We start from the raw sequence: 14,428 nt of genomic DNA on the forward strand, positions 1-14,428 counted from the left end.
ATAATAGTGCCAGCCACAGTGCTGATATAATAGTGCCAGCCACAGTGCTGATATAATAGTTCCAGCCACAGTGCTGATATAATAGTGCCAGCCACAGTGCTGATATAATAGTGCCAGCCACAATGCTGATATAATAGTGCCAGCCATAGTGCTGATATAATAGTGCCAGCCATACTGCTGATATAATAGTGCCAGCCACAGTGCTGATATAATAGTGCCAGCCATACTGCTGATAAAATAGTGCCAGCCATACTGATGATATAATAGTGCCAGCCATACTGCTGATATAATAGTGCCAGCCATAGTGCTGCTATAATAGTGCCAGCCACAGTGCTGATATAATGATGCCAGCCACAATGCTGATATAATAGTGCCAGCCATAGTGCTGATATAATAGTGCCAGCCATAGTGCTAATATAATGGTGCCAGCCACAATGCTGATATAATAGTGCCAGCCATACTGCTGATATAATAGTGCCAGCCACAGTGCTGATATAATAGTGCCAGCCATACTGCTGATATAATAGTGCCAGCCACAGTGCTGATATAATAGTGCCAGCCATACTGCTGATATAATAGTGCCAGCCACAGTGCTGATATAATAGTGCCGACCACAGTATTGATATAATAGTGCCAGTCATAGTGCTGATATAATAGTGCCAGCCACAGTGTGATATAATAGTGCCAGCCACAGTGCTGCTATAATAGTGCCAGCTATAGTGCTGATATAAAAGTTCCAGCCACAGTGCTGATATAATAGTGTCAGCCACAGTGCTGATATAATAGTGCCGGCCACAGTGCTGATATAATAGTGCCAGCCATAGTGCTGATATAATAGTGCCAGCCACAGTGCTGCTATAATAGTGCCAGACATACTGCTGATATAATAGTGCCAGCCATACTGCTGATATAATAGTGCCAGCCACAATACTGATATAATAGTGCCAGACACAGTGCTGATATAATAGTGCCAGCCCCAATGCTGATATAATAGTGCCAGCCACAGTGCTGATATAATAGTGCCAGCCACAGTGCTGATATAATAGTGCCGGCCACAGTGCTGATATAATAGTGCCAGCCACAGTGCTGATATAATAGTGCCAGCCATAGTGCTGATATAATAGTGCCAGCCACAGTGCTGATATAATAGTGCCAGTCATACTGCTGATATAATAGTGCCAGCCACAGTGCTGATATAATAGTGCCAGCCACAGTGCTGATATAATAGTGCCAGCCACAGTGCTGCTATAATAGTGCCAACCACAGTGCTGATATAATAGTGCCAGCCACAGTGCTGATATAATGGTTCCGGCCATACTGCTGATATAATAGTGCCAGCCACAGTGCTGATATAATAGTGCCAGCCATAGTGCTGATATAATAGTGCCAGCCATACTGCTGATATAATAGTGCTGCTATAATAGTGCCAGCCACAGTGCTGATATAATAGTGCCAGCCATACTGCTGATATAATAGTGCCATACACAGTGCTGATATAATAGTGCCAGCCACAGTGCTGATATAAAAGTGCCAGCCATACTGCTGATATAATAGGGCCATACACAGTGCTGATATAATAGTGCCAGCCACAGTGCTGATATAATAGTGCCAGCCACAGTGCTGCTATAATAGTGCCAGCCACAGTGCTGATATAATAGTGCCAGCCACAGTGCTGATATAATAGTGCCAGCCATACTGCTGATATAATAGTGCCAGCCACAGTGCTGATATAATAGTGCCAACCACAGTGCTGATATAATAGTGCCAGCCACAGTGCTGATATAAAAGTGCCAGCCATACTGCTGATATAATAGTGCCATACACAGTGCTGATATAATAGTGCCAGCCACAGTGCTGATATAATAGTGCCAGCCACAGTGCTGCTATAATAGTGCCAGCCATACTGCTGATATAATAGTGCCAGTCATACTGCTGATATAATAGTGCCAGCCACAGTGCTGATATAATAGTGCCAGCCACAGTGCTGATATAATAGTGCCAGCCATACTGCTGATATAATAGTGCCAGCCACAGTGCTGATATAATAGTGCCAGCCTCAGTGCTGATATAATAGTGCCAGCCACAGTGCTGATATAATAGTGCCAGCCACAGTGCTGATATAATAGTGCCAGCCACAGTGCTGATATAATAGTGCCAGTCAAAGTGCTGATATAATAGTGCCAGCCATACTGCTGATATAATAGTGCCAGCCACAGTGCTGATATAATAGTGCCAGTCATACTGCTGATATAATAGTGCCAGCCACAGTGCTGATATAATAGTGCCAGTCATACTGCTGATATAATAGTGCCAGCCACAGTGCTGATATAATAGTGCCAGCCACAGTGCTGATATAATAGTGCCAGCCACAGTGCTGATATAATAGTGCCAGCCACAGTGCTGATATAATAGTGCCAGACACAGTGCTGATATAATAGTGCCAGACACAGTGCTGATATAATAGTGCCAACCACACTGCTGATATAATAGTGCCAGCCACAGTGCTGATTTAAAAGTGCCAGCCATACTGCTGATATAATAGTGCCATACACAGTGCTGATATAATAGTGCCAGCCACAGTGCTGATATAATAGTGCCAGCCACAGTGCTGCTATAATAGTGCCAGCCATACTGCTGATATAATAGTGCCAGTCATACTGCTGATATAATAGTGCCAGCCACAGTGCTGATATAATAGTGCCAGCCACAGTGCTGATATAATAGTGCCAGCCATACTGCTGATATAATAGTGCCAGCCACAGTGCTGATATAATAGTGCCAGCCTCAGTGCTGATATAATAGTGCCAGCCACAGTGCTGATATAATAGTGCCAGACACAGTGCTGATATAATAGTGCCAGCCACAGTGCTGATATAATAGTGCCAGTCAAAGTGCTGATATAATAGTGCCAGCCATACTGCTGATATAATAGTGCCAGCCACAGTGCTGATATAATAGTGCCAGTCATACTGCTGATATAATAGTGCCAGCCACAGTGCTGATATAATAGTGCCAGTCATACTGCTGATATAATAGTGCCAGCCACAGTGCTGATATAATAGTGCCAGCCACAGTGCTGATATAATAGTGCCAGCCACAGTGCTGATATAATAGTGCCAGCCACAGTGCTGATATAATAGTGCCAGACACAGTGCTGATATAATAGTGCCAGCCATAGTGCTGATATAATAGTACCAGCCACAGTGCTGATATAATAGTGCCAGTCATACTGCTGATATAATAGTGCCAGCCACAGTGCTGATATAATAGTGCCAGCCATACTGCTGATAATAGTGCCAGCCACAGTGCTGATATAATAGTGCCAGTCATACTGCTGATATAATAGTGCCAGCCATACTGCTGATATAATAGTGCCAGCCACAATACTGATATAATAGTGCCAGACACAGTGCTGATATAATAGTGCCAGCCCCAATGCTGATATAATAGTGCCAGCCACAGTGCTGATATAATAGTGCCAGCCACAGTGCTGATATAATAGTGCCAGCCACAGTGCTGATATAATAGTGCCAGCCACAGTGCTGATATAATAGTGCCAGACACAGTGCTGATATAATAGTGCCAGCCATAGTGCTGATATAATAGTGCCAGCCACAGTGCTGATATAATAGTGCCAGACACAGTGCTGATATAATAGTGCCAGCCATAGTGCTAATATAATAGTGCCAGCCATAGTGCTGATATAATAGTGCCAGTCATACTGCTGATATAATAGTGCCAGCCACAGTGCTGATATAATAGTGCCAGCCATACTGCTGATAATAGTGCCAGTCATACTGCTGATATAATAGTGCCAGCCATACTGCTGATATAATAGTGCCAGCCACAATACTGATATAATAGTGCCAGACACAGTGCTGATATAATAGTGCCAGCCCCAATGCTGATATAATAGTGCCAGACACAGTGCTGATATAATAGTGCCAGCCACAGTGCTGATATAATAGTGCCAGACACAGTAATGCTATAATAGTGCCAGCCACAGTGCTGATATAATAGTGCCAGCCACAATGCTGATATAATAGTGTCAATCATAGTGTGATATAATAGTGCCAGCCATAGTGCTGATATAATAGTGCCAGCCATACTGCTGATATAATAGTGCCAGCCACAGTGCTGATATAATAGTGCCAGCCACAGTGCTGATATAATAGTGCCAGCCATAGTGCTGATATAATAGTTCCAGCCATAGTGCTGATATAATAGTGCCAGCCATACTGCTGATATAATAGTGCCAGCCATAGTGCTAATATAATAGTGCCAGCCACAGTTACCACCTATGAGCAGCCTGTATGCCACTCCTCTATGTAAAGTTTTTGGTGGATGGTTTTCTAGATTTAATTTTTGAAATCTTTCCATTTCTTCTGCTTCCTGTCTAGCTTAACTCTCTCAGTCAGACCATCACTGTGACCAGGGAGCGACCCCTCCCCCCCCTATCAAGAGAACAACATTCGAATCCTCCATCTACTATTATCATGAGGGTTACCCTGTAGATGACATCTTCCCACCAACAGCAGCACTAACCTGACCATGGACTTCCTATCTGTATAGGATTTGTACCTCTCTATGCGGACTGCTGCAGAAGGACGACATTTTGTATTTTGTTTTCAAAGGCATATCACTGCCGAAAAAAACAGCCATAAATTCTAAAAAAAAATATATATTTTCTATAAATGTAGAGATTAAAAAATACCCCTTTCTGACGGGAGAACCCCTTTAAGGGAGGTAGGAGGCCATAGTGATTGCTAATTGTACCTGCAGTGCACAATGACTGGGCCCGAGCCCGGGGTGTTACTCTTGTTCAGCTGCTCCACCAGTTGCACCAGGCTGGACGCCTTACTGGGCATGCCGTGGTCCGGCCAGTCCAGATAATGCAGCTGCTCCACCGTCATCTGTACTGTCGACTGCACCTGGAGAGACAAGTATGATATCAGGAGGACCCTGCCATATACCGCCATATTATATACTGCCATATTATAACTAGAGATGAGCAAATCGAAGTTGACAAAGAGGAATTCGATCCGAATTTCAGGAAAAATTCAATTTGCACCGAATCCAAATTTCCTCACGCTTCGTGGTAACGAATCTCATTTTTATGGCTGCTGCCCGTGTTAGGACATCGAACAAGGAAATATGGGAACGAGGGATCACCCACAATGCGATGCATGCAGCCAATCAGCAGCCACCCAGCCCTGTGATGTCACAGCCCTATAAATAGCGGCAGCCATCTTGGATTTAGACATTTTCCAGTGCACTTAGTGCAGGGAGAGACGTCAGCAGGCGCTAGGGACAGTGCGAGGAAAGACTTGGAAACTTTTATTTTGCTGTATAGAAGTTTAGGGAAAGTATAGGGAGGAATCATTCCACAGTGAAGGAAAAGAGCAGGGCACTCTCAGAAATTTCGGACCATTAAGAGAACCATTTAAAAAATATATATTTATTGATATACTAAATATTCACAAACGAAAGAACTCGCTATAAAAACATAAAATGCTAAATGTTTGTTAATAACAGCAGTTAATGTATCTAAATAGCAGCAAGTTATATCTGGATAATATTCTAATAGATACTACGCAGCCCAAACAGCAGTGTATCGATGGTGATAATCTAAAATGTCCAAACTAAAATAAATCAAAGGTAAGTATTGAGTCCACCTCTATAGTAGAAAAAAATCACCACTAGGGAACCATAGGTAAAAAAAATCTAATATTCTCAATCGGAAGATCTAATGGATGATGGTATCCCAAAAAACGTTCAATCAGACCCCCTTGTGGGTCTACATCATTCAATGGTGTAACTTCAAAATATCCTTAATATTTTTCGCACCAATGCCAATCCGTAATTTAAATACTAATCTGAAAAAACTCTCCTGAGCAGAGCGGCGTCCAGCTCGATCAGAATGAGTAGCGGCGTCCAGCTCGATCAGAATGAGTAGCGGCGTCCAGCTCGATCAGAATGAGTAGCGGCGTCCCGCTCGATCAGAATGAGTAGCGGCGTCCCGCTCGATCAGAATGAGTAGCGGCGTCCCGCTCGATCAGAATGAGTAGCGGCGTCCAGCTCGATCAGAATGAGTAGCGGCGTCCAGCTCGATCAGAATGAGTAGCGGCGTCCCGCTCGATCAGAATGAGTAGCGGCGTCCAGCTCGATCAGAATGAGTAGCGGCGTCCCGCTCGATCAGAATGAGTAGCGGCGTCCAGCTCGATCAGAATGAGTAGCGGCGTCCAGCTCGATCAGAATGAGTAGCGGCGTCCAGCTCGATCAGAATGAGTAGCGGCGTCCAGCTCGATCAGAATGAGTAGCGGCGTCCAGCTCGATCAGAATGAGTAGCGGCGTCCAGCTCGATCAGAATGAGTAGCGGCGTCCAGCTCGATCAGAATGAGTAGCGGCGTCCAGCTCGATCAGAATGAGTAGCGGCGTCCAGCTCGATCAGAATGAGTAGCGGCGTCCAGCTCGATCAGAATGAGTAGCGGCGTCCCGCTCGATCAGAATGAGTAGCGGCGTCCCGCTGCTTTGAAGCTTACAAGCGATTGTAAAGTTACCTTTTATCCAGCTTCCTCCAAGAGTAAAACATAATTTATTGAGACATATAAGTTAAAAACATGGATTCATGAAGCAAACCCCACTGATGGGGAAAATTTGAGTGCTACAGTATATCAAAGAACCTACAGGTGGTGGGGTTGGATATTGTCCGGGGTAACATTAGGGGTACGCATATTTCCAGGAGTTTGCTCCGCTCGATATCGAGGTGGATTTCTAACCTTGGCTCACAGGCAGCAGGTGGTCTAAACGAGGAGCTCACCTTCACTGGTTATTATACATAAGTTCTGTCTTATCTGTACAGACCTATGTGTCCCCAAGTTCTCTTTCACTTTGTTTGGCCTGTTTTTCATTTTGCTTATTTTTCCCTTTCTAGGTTTTTAAGGGGTCTGATGACACTGGAATGCGGGGATAAAGAATTCATGGATCCTTTTCACCTGCTCGTCTTCACGTTTTTCCTATGTTTACCCTCTGTAGTTGTTTAGATACAATGGACAGCATTTCTCCTTGCCCATTTCCCACCACCGCAGAGGTATATTACACTATATATTATACAGCACTTAGCACTGGATCATACTCAATCGATTGATTGCTTATTGCTGCAGCGTGACACCTCTTGCACTTAGATATATAAATCCTTATTGAATTGCTTGTACCCTGGACACTATTTGTAATAATAATAATAATTTTTTACAACATTGTAATGTGATGTACTTCTGACCGTACCAATTTACTGCCTATATGTATCTAGCTTGCAGATTTGTGTGCGCTGGTCCTCTTCCCATTCTTGGCCCCTCTCTCCCCGGTGCATGCTCTGCCATCCTTTGGTTCGCATAAACCTGGATTTTATTGATACAGATTGTTGGATTACACAATTTACTCTGATTCAGGGAAACAGTCATTGGGGGTATGGGACACAGTCTGGGCTGCATAATTGAGCCAATGCGGAATACTGCAATTTAGGGCATTATGTGTCCATGAATTTGTTTATTTGTATTTATTTATTGTATTGAAATGTGCCTATTAATTAATTATTGTATTTTGTGGTGGATCAACTATGGCTCTGAAGGCCTGTGTATACTGTACTCTTTGTGATCATGTTAATTGTGGATTTATTATGGCTCTAATGGTCTGCTTATATTGTGTGTTTATATAATCATGGAATATATACTTTTGGTATGATATCTGCATCACTTATTGCCTTGATTGTGGTCTTATTTATTTGTATTTTCTGCTTATAGCTTCTATGTATGCTGGTATCTATTATAATAACACTATATGTATAATCGTGTAATTGATTTATTATATTTATACCATGTCATTAATCTTTGTCATTTACTTTGACAGACACCATGTGGCTCAATATTATGTAAAATTATATTTATATTTTAACCACATTTGACCTCTGCCCTTTGTGTCCCACTGCGCTGGTCCGCACCCCCTGGCTGCGTTCCACGGGAGGTTATTGGCCGGGCTTGTCGTTGGTGCCGGGCTACGTTTACGGTCTTTGGAACGCATTGCGGCGCTGACTTCCGGTTTGGGCGCCATCTTGCGCATGCGCACCTGCTTTTCCAACACGCCGGCTTGTTCCGGCATTTGCATCTGCGCGCGACCATGCACCGGGGAGGATCCAGGTAACATAAACATTCTGTCACCCTCTCGCTGGCCCCCCTCTTCACGAGATCTCCTCCGATAGGCTCTACCACAGGTTTATTCAATTAAGATACGATTTTGTTAATTATAAATGTTGAATTAGTCATATGGATTTAGATGGACCTCTGAGGAAGCTAGTCCTTGTACTAGCGATACGTGTTGGGATCCCTTCTGCTCTCCTCACTGATCGGCTTCAGTCATTTCTTGTGCTACCACTGTGTTTCACGATAAGTATTCCACCTAGGTCACAGATATTCTACTGTTTTCCTGTTGTGGCATTATTATTGCATGGTGACTTCTTTGATATACTGTAGCACTCAAATTTTCCCCATCAGTGGGGTTTTCTTCATGAATCCATGTTTTTAACTTATATGTCTCAATAAATTACGTTTTACTCTTGGAGGTGCGGCCGAGTTATGGAATTTCTTTCTTTAGTGTTTCATATGTTTGCTTTTTGATACCAGGCCTGCACTCCCTCTTGTACTGTTAGGTGTGCCCCTCATTGTTTAGTTTTTGTTTTATCCAGCTTCCATTGAGTCAGTCTTAACCAAGCCGTGGGGTGTTGCTGCTCCCTGCGTTGTGCTAATGATGTTGTCGCACTGCGATAACGGGAGCTTCTTCTTCTAGTAAAGACCACGCTGGCAGCTTATTGTTCCACACGTGGGCCAGTTGGTATGCCGGTCCTTTCTTGTGTTTGGCCGTCAATTCGCGCGGGTAACTTTCAAAGGTTTTAAATCCCACTTTTTTCGGGTCGGTTTGGATCGATTGATGTTGATGTATCTGGTCACAAATAGCGGGGGATGTGGCACCAGATGCGTTTCGGGGTATGTTCATTCACCTCTTACTCAGTGGTAGACATCCCCCCTTTAACATCCCTCTTTTATAGGGATCACATTGATGTGTAATTCATGGACTGGATGGTTAATTGATTCCAAGACGTCAGTTCCGGTACATAGAGTATATATTATTATTCGCATTGGTATAGGGTCTGTTATTGATTAGTGTATGATGTCCATAATTGAAGAATATTGCAACAGTGTTCAAATCGATATAGGCATCAGTATTTTCGCATAACTAATTTTATATTTTAGCAGCCCCCGAAATAAAAAAGATTTCATACATTTGTCCCTAATCTATGTATCATCTGAAAAGAAAACGCATATATACACATACTGCGTTATTGGTGCTGACTTCAACTTATCTGGAATTACAGAAACATCACATAAAACTTAAAATATGGTTGCTAAACATTATATGGTACTTCAAAGTCTCATATCTGACTATAAATAACGCAACAAAATCAGATTAGACCCAGATCAACGGAAAAAAAGGTTATCAGGACTATATAAGGTACTTCTTAATAAGGAGTCAAATAAGAAATTCATATTCATGAAGAAATTTTTGTTTTAACTACCAAAAGTGCATAAAAATTGATGAAATAAAAAAAAATAGATATAAAAAGTAGTAAGAAGGGGTGGGAACCTGTCTGTTAAGGAGAAACTGGGCCAAGTAAATACAAAAGCACGGTTAATCGTCAACAAACAAGTGACCACCCTAGATCATAAAAATCCAAAAAGCTCAAATTCGGCATTTAAGCCACGGGGTAACAATGTATCAAGTTCAAAGATCCTTTTTTTCTCAAGTCTAGACATCTTTTCTATATGGTTGCCACCCCTCCATTCTTTTTCTACTTTGTCTATTGCTCGGAATCTCATCCCAGAGGGGTCCTGACCATGGCTAGTTTTGAAATTATTGGACAGGGAGTGATTCTCGAAACCTTTTTTTATATTAGTTACATGTTCTGAAATCCGTTTCTTCAGGGGTCTTTTGGTCCTCCCTACATATTGGCGTTTACACGGACATTCTATGACATAGATCACATTCTCAGAGTTACATGTTAAACAGTCTTTAATTGTATGTCAATAATTATTGGTAGTTGATATTAACTCTTTTGTTCTCTTTTGGAAGGATGTGATCTTGCAATTTCTACAACTCCCGCATCTGAAAAAACCTTGTAGGCCCATCCAACCAGGAATGGTAAGTTCCTTGTTATAATGGCTTATAGTTAGAGGCCTTTGTGAAGGTAATTCTCAGATATGGTGGTATTAACGTCCCTATCATCTTATCTTTTTGTAATAAATACCAATGTCTAGTGATAATGTGACGTATCTTTTTGTAGTCCTCACTAAAGCGTAGGATCAGCTTCAGGGTTTCTTGTTCAGATTCAGATTTCTGTGTCCCCTTCTCCTCAAAAAAAGTTTTCCTATCCTTGCCTCTAACCTTCGTCAATGCTGTGTCTAAGATCTAAGTGGGGTAGTCCTTCTCTAAGAATTTGTCTTTCATTTTGTCGGCTTCTATTTCAAATTGTGGCTCCAATGTACAGTTACGTTTCCGGAATTGGCTCTGGGGGATATTAATCAACCTTGGGGGATGGCAACTGTTAAATAAAATATAGCTATTTCAAGCTGTTGGTTTAACAAAGGTGCTACACATAAAACGGTCTTCTTGGACAGTAATATTTAGATCAAAATATTCAGGTGCTTCCTGACTTGTAGTTCCCGAGAATTTGAGGTTCCTATCATTAAAATTGATTTCTTCTAAAAATACGTCCAAATTCTCTTTGCCAGTCTGCCAGACAAAGAGGATGTCATCTATGTATCGCTGCCAGAGCACCAGGTCCGTTCCCATTCTTGGTAGGATAAATTGTCTCTCCCAGTCAGCCATAAATAAATTAGCGTCACTGTGGGCGAACCTGGTGCCCATGGCAGTCCCCTACGTCTGCAGATAAAAATCACCTTCAAAATCAAAATAGTTATGGGTTAAGATAAAATCTATGCCTTCAATTAGATAGTTGATCTGTTCCTCACTTAACCTTTATTCCAATGTTAATTGGGATCTAACTGCCTCCTTTCCCTTTTCATGGTTAATTATTGTGTAAAGGGATTGGATATCGAGTGATCCCATAATCCATTGTTCTTTAAATGTCCGTTTTTCCACTATCTGAATGATTTGGGTAGTGTCCTTTGTGTATGATGGAACATTTTGGACTCTAGGTTGCAATAGTTCATCGATGTATTGGGACAAGTTTGAAGTCAATGACCCAATACCTGACACAATTGGTCGACCTGGTGGATTATATTGGTCCTTATGTATTTTAGGTAAGCAGTAAAACATTGGTATACGTGGGGTTTTGTTGAGTAATGTCAATACCAATTGTATTACTGCTGTAATACCAATGTTTTATGATCACTTGTTTGTTGACGATTAACCGTGCTTTTGTATTTACTTGGCCTGGTTTCTCCTTAACAGACAGGTTCCCACCCCTTCTTACTACTTTTATATCTATTTTTTAAATTTTATCAATTGTTATGCACTTTTGGTAGTTAAAACAAAAGTTTCTTCATCAATATGAATTTCTTATTTGACTCCTTATTAAGAAGTACCTTATATAGTCCTGATAACCTTTTTTCCATTGATCTGGGTCTAATCTGATTTTGTTGCATTATTTATAGTCAGATATGAAGTACAATATAATGTTTAGCAACCATATTTTACGTTTTATGTGATGTTTCTGTAATTCCAGATAAGTTGAAGTCAGCACCAATAACGCAGTATGTGTATATATGCGTTTTCTTTTCAGATGATACATAGATCTATTAGGGACAAATGTATGAAATCATTTTTATTTCGGGGGCTGCTAAAATATAAAATTAGTTATGCGAAAATACTGATGCCTATATCGATTTGAACACTGTTGCAATATTCTTCAATTATGGACATCATACACTAATCAATAACAGACCCTATACCAATGCGAATAATAATATATACTCTATGTACCGGAACTGACGTCTTGGAATCATTTAACCATCCAGTCCATGAATTACACATCAATGTGATCCCTATAAAAGAGGGATGTTAAAGGGGGGATGTCTACCACTGAGGAAGGGGTGAATGAACATACCCCGAAACGCATCTGGTGCCACATCCCCCGATATTTGTGACCAGATACATCAACATCCATCGATCCAAACAGACCCGAAAAAAGTGGGATTTAAAACCTTCTAAAGTTACCCGCGCGAATTGACGGCCAAACACAAGAAAGGACCGGCATACCAACTGGCCCACGTATGGAACAAAAAGCCGCCAGCGTGGTCTTTACTAGACGAAGAAGCTCCCGTTATCGCAGTGCGACAACATCATTAGCACAACGCATGGAGCAGCAACACCCCACGGCTTGGTTAAGACTGACTCAATGGAAGCTGGATAAAAGGTAACTTTACAATCGCTTGCAAGCTTCAAAGTAGCGGGACGCCGCTACTCATTCGGATCGAGCTGGACGCCGCTCTGTTTTTTCAGATTAGTATTTAAAGTACGGATTGGCATTGGTGCGAAAAATATTAAGGATATTTTGAAGTTACACCATGGAATGATATAGACCCACAAGGTGGTCTGATTGAAAGTTTTTTGGGATACCATCATCCATTTGATCTTCCGATTGAGAATATTAGAATTTTTTTTACCTATGGTTCCCTAGTGGTGATTTTTTTCTACTATAGAGGTGGACTCAATACTTACCTTCGATTTATTTTCGTTTGGACATTTTAGATTATCACCATCGATACACTGTTGTTTGGGCTGCGTAGTATCAATTAGAATATTATCCAGATATAACTTGCTGCTATTTAGATACATTAACTGCTGTTATTAACAAACATTTAGTATTTTATGTTTTTATAGCGAGTTCTTTCGTTTGTGAATATTTAGTATATCAATAAAAAAAATTTAAATGGTTCTCTTAATGGTCCGAAATTTCTGAGAGTGCCCTGCTCTTTTCCTTCACTTTCATTTTAGCGATCGAGTGAGTGTTTTCGATTGGTAAGGTGCACCTTTTTTGGTTTTCAGATATCCTTGTGCGACATCTAACCCCGTTTTTTCAGAATCATTCCACAGTATTGAAGCAGAACAGGGTTCAGTCGGGGAGGTTACAGTCTGGGGAATAGGAACAATCCTATTACACCTTGCTGCACTGACTGCGGATCCAAATTGCTGTTATACTGCTGCTATATGATAGCTCAGTGTATTAATAGGAAAGATACGTACGTCCTATTAGCCGTTCTGTGTTGATTTTATATTGTTTTACATTTTTTTAAGAGGGGTGTATTAATAGGGGGAAAAAAAGGGAAAAATATATGTCATAATTGCCGTTCAGCGGTGAAGTTACATTGTAATACAGCCATTTACGTGGTGTAGAAAAAGGAAATATACGTACGTCCCAATAGTCGTTCTACAGTGAATTGTGATTGTTACATTTATTTTTTGGGGTGTAATAATAGGAAAAAGAATACATCTTAATTGACCTTCTGTGGTGAATTGTGATTTTTTTGGTGATTGAGGGAGTTCATTAATCAGAAAAAATATATATATGTCTTAATTGCCATTCAGCGGTGAAGTTACATTGTACTACAGCCTTTTTTGGGGGGTATTATTTTAATTTAATTCTTTAATGATACAGTATGTCAGACAGACAGGTGACAGGCCCTTCAAAGGGGAACGGGCAGTGGCCAAAATGTTTCTGTCGCAGGCAGCAGAGTAAGGGGGCGTAGCTGCAGGAGTTGCAGCGAGAGGCCTGAGCTCCCGGTGTCATCTAGCGGTCGTGTCTTGACCAGCAACCCAGCGGTTCTCGAATGGTTGACTCGGTTTTCGACTTCTACACAAGTGACATCAGACACCCCCAGCCAAGAGTCGGTGGGTCTCTCTGACACGACTCTTAGTTGGCATAGCCCGGGAGCAGGCCCTGTGCCCTCACCTGTCCTGAACCTTCCTCTGTCATTTTCAGTTCCCTCAGCGCGAGAAGTATTATATACCGTAGGCTTGGCTCCACTTTTCAGTGAGGACGAGCTACTAGAGGACAGTCAGCAGCTACTGCCCAGCCAAGATCTGGAAAAGCCATCCACCGCTTACGAATAAACATTTGATCCAGCTCACCTCCGTAGTAGAGTATATGGTCCCGGCTCCAGAGGCCCTAGGGGAGTGTTCCCATGGCAGGCTGCAGGTAAGGAGAAGAAAGGTCCCGGAGACAAATAGAGTTCCTCTATCAGCTTTCCTTTAATATTCACATGAAGTTGACAGACATCACCACCCTCCACATGACATAATATTGACGCGTTTCGGGTGAGCACCCTTAGTCGTAACGACTAACAGTGCTCACCCGAAA

At 41.8% G+C, this 14,428-nt stretch overlaps 1 protein-coding gene across 1 annotated transcript in view; it reads right to left on the reverse strand.

Annotated features, from left to right (window-relative positions):
- Positions 1 to 4,766: 4,766 nt before the first annotated feature.
- The window catches only part of LOC120992587 (receptor-type tyrosine-protein phosphatase F-like), a 96,440-nt gene continuing 86,778 nt past the window's right edge, over positions 4,767 to 14,428 (reverse strand). Inside the window, exon 16 of the mRNA XM_040421645.1 lies at positions 4,767 to 4,931. Coding sequence (XP_040277579.1) covers positions 4,767 to 4,931 — 165 coding nt within the window. The remainder of the gene's footprint in view (positions 4,932 to 14,428) is intronic.

This window comes from Bufo bufo, chromosome 2 (assembly GCF_905171765.1).
Source record: "Bufo bufo chromosome 2, aBufBuf1.1, whole genome shotgun sequence".
Taxonomy (NCBI): Eukaryota; Metazoa; Chordata; class Amphibia; order Anura; family Bufonidae; genus Bufo; species Bufo bufo.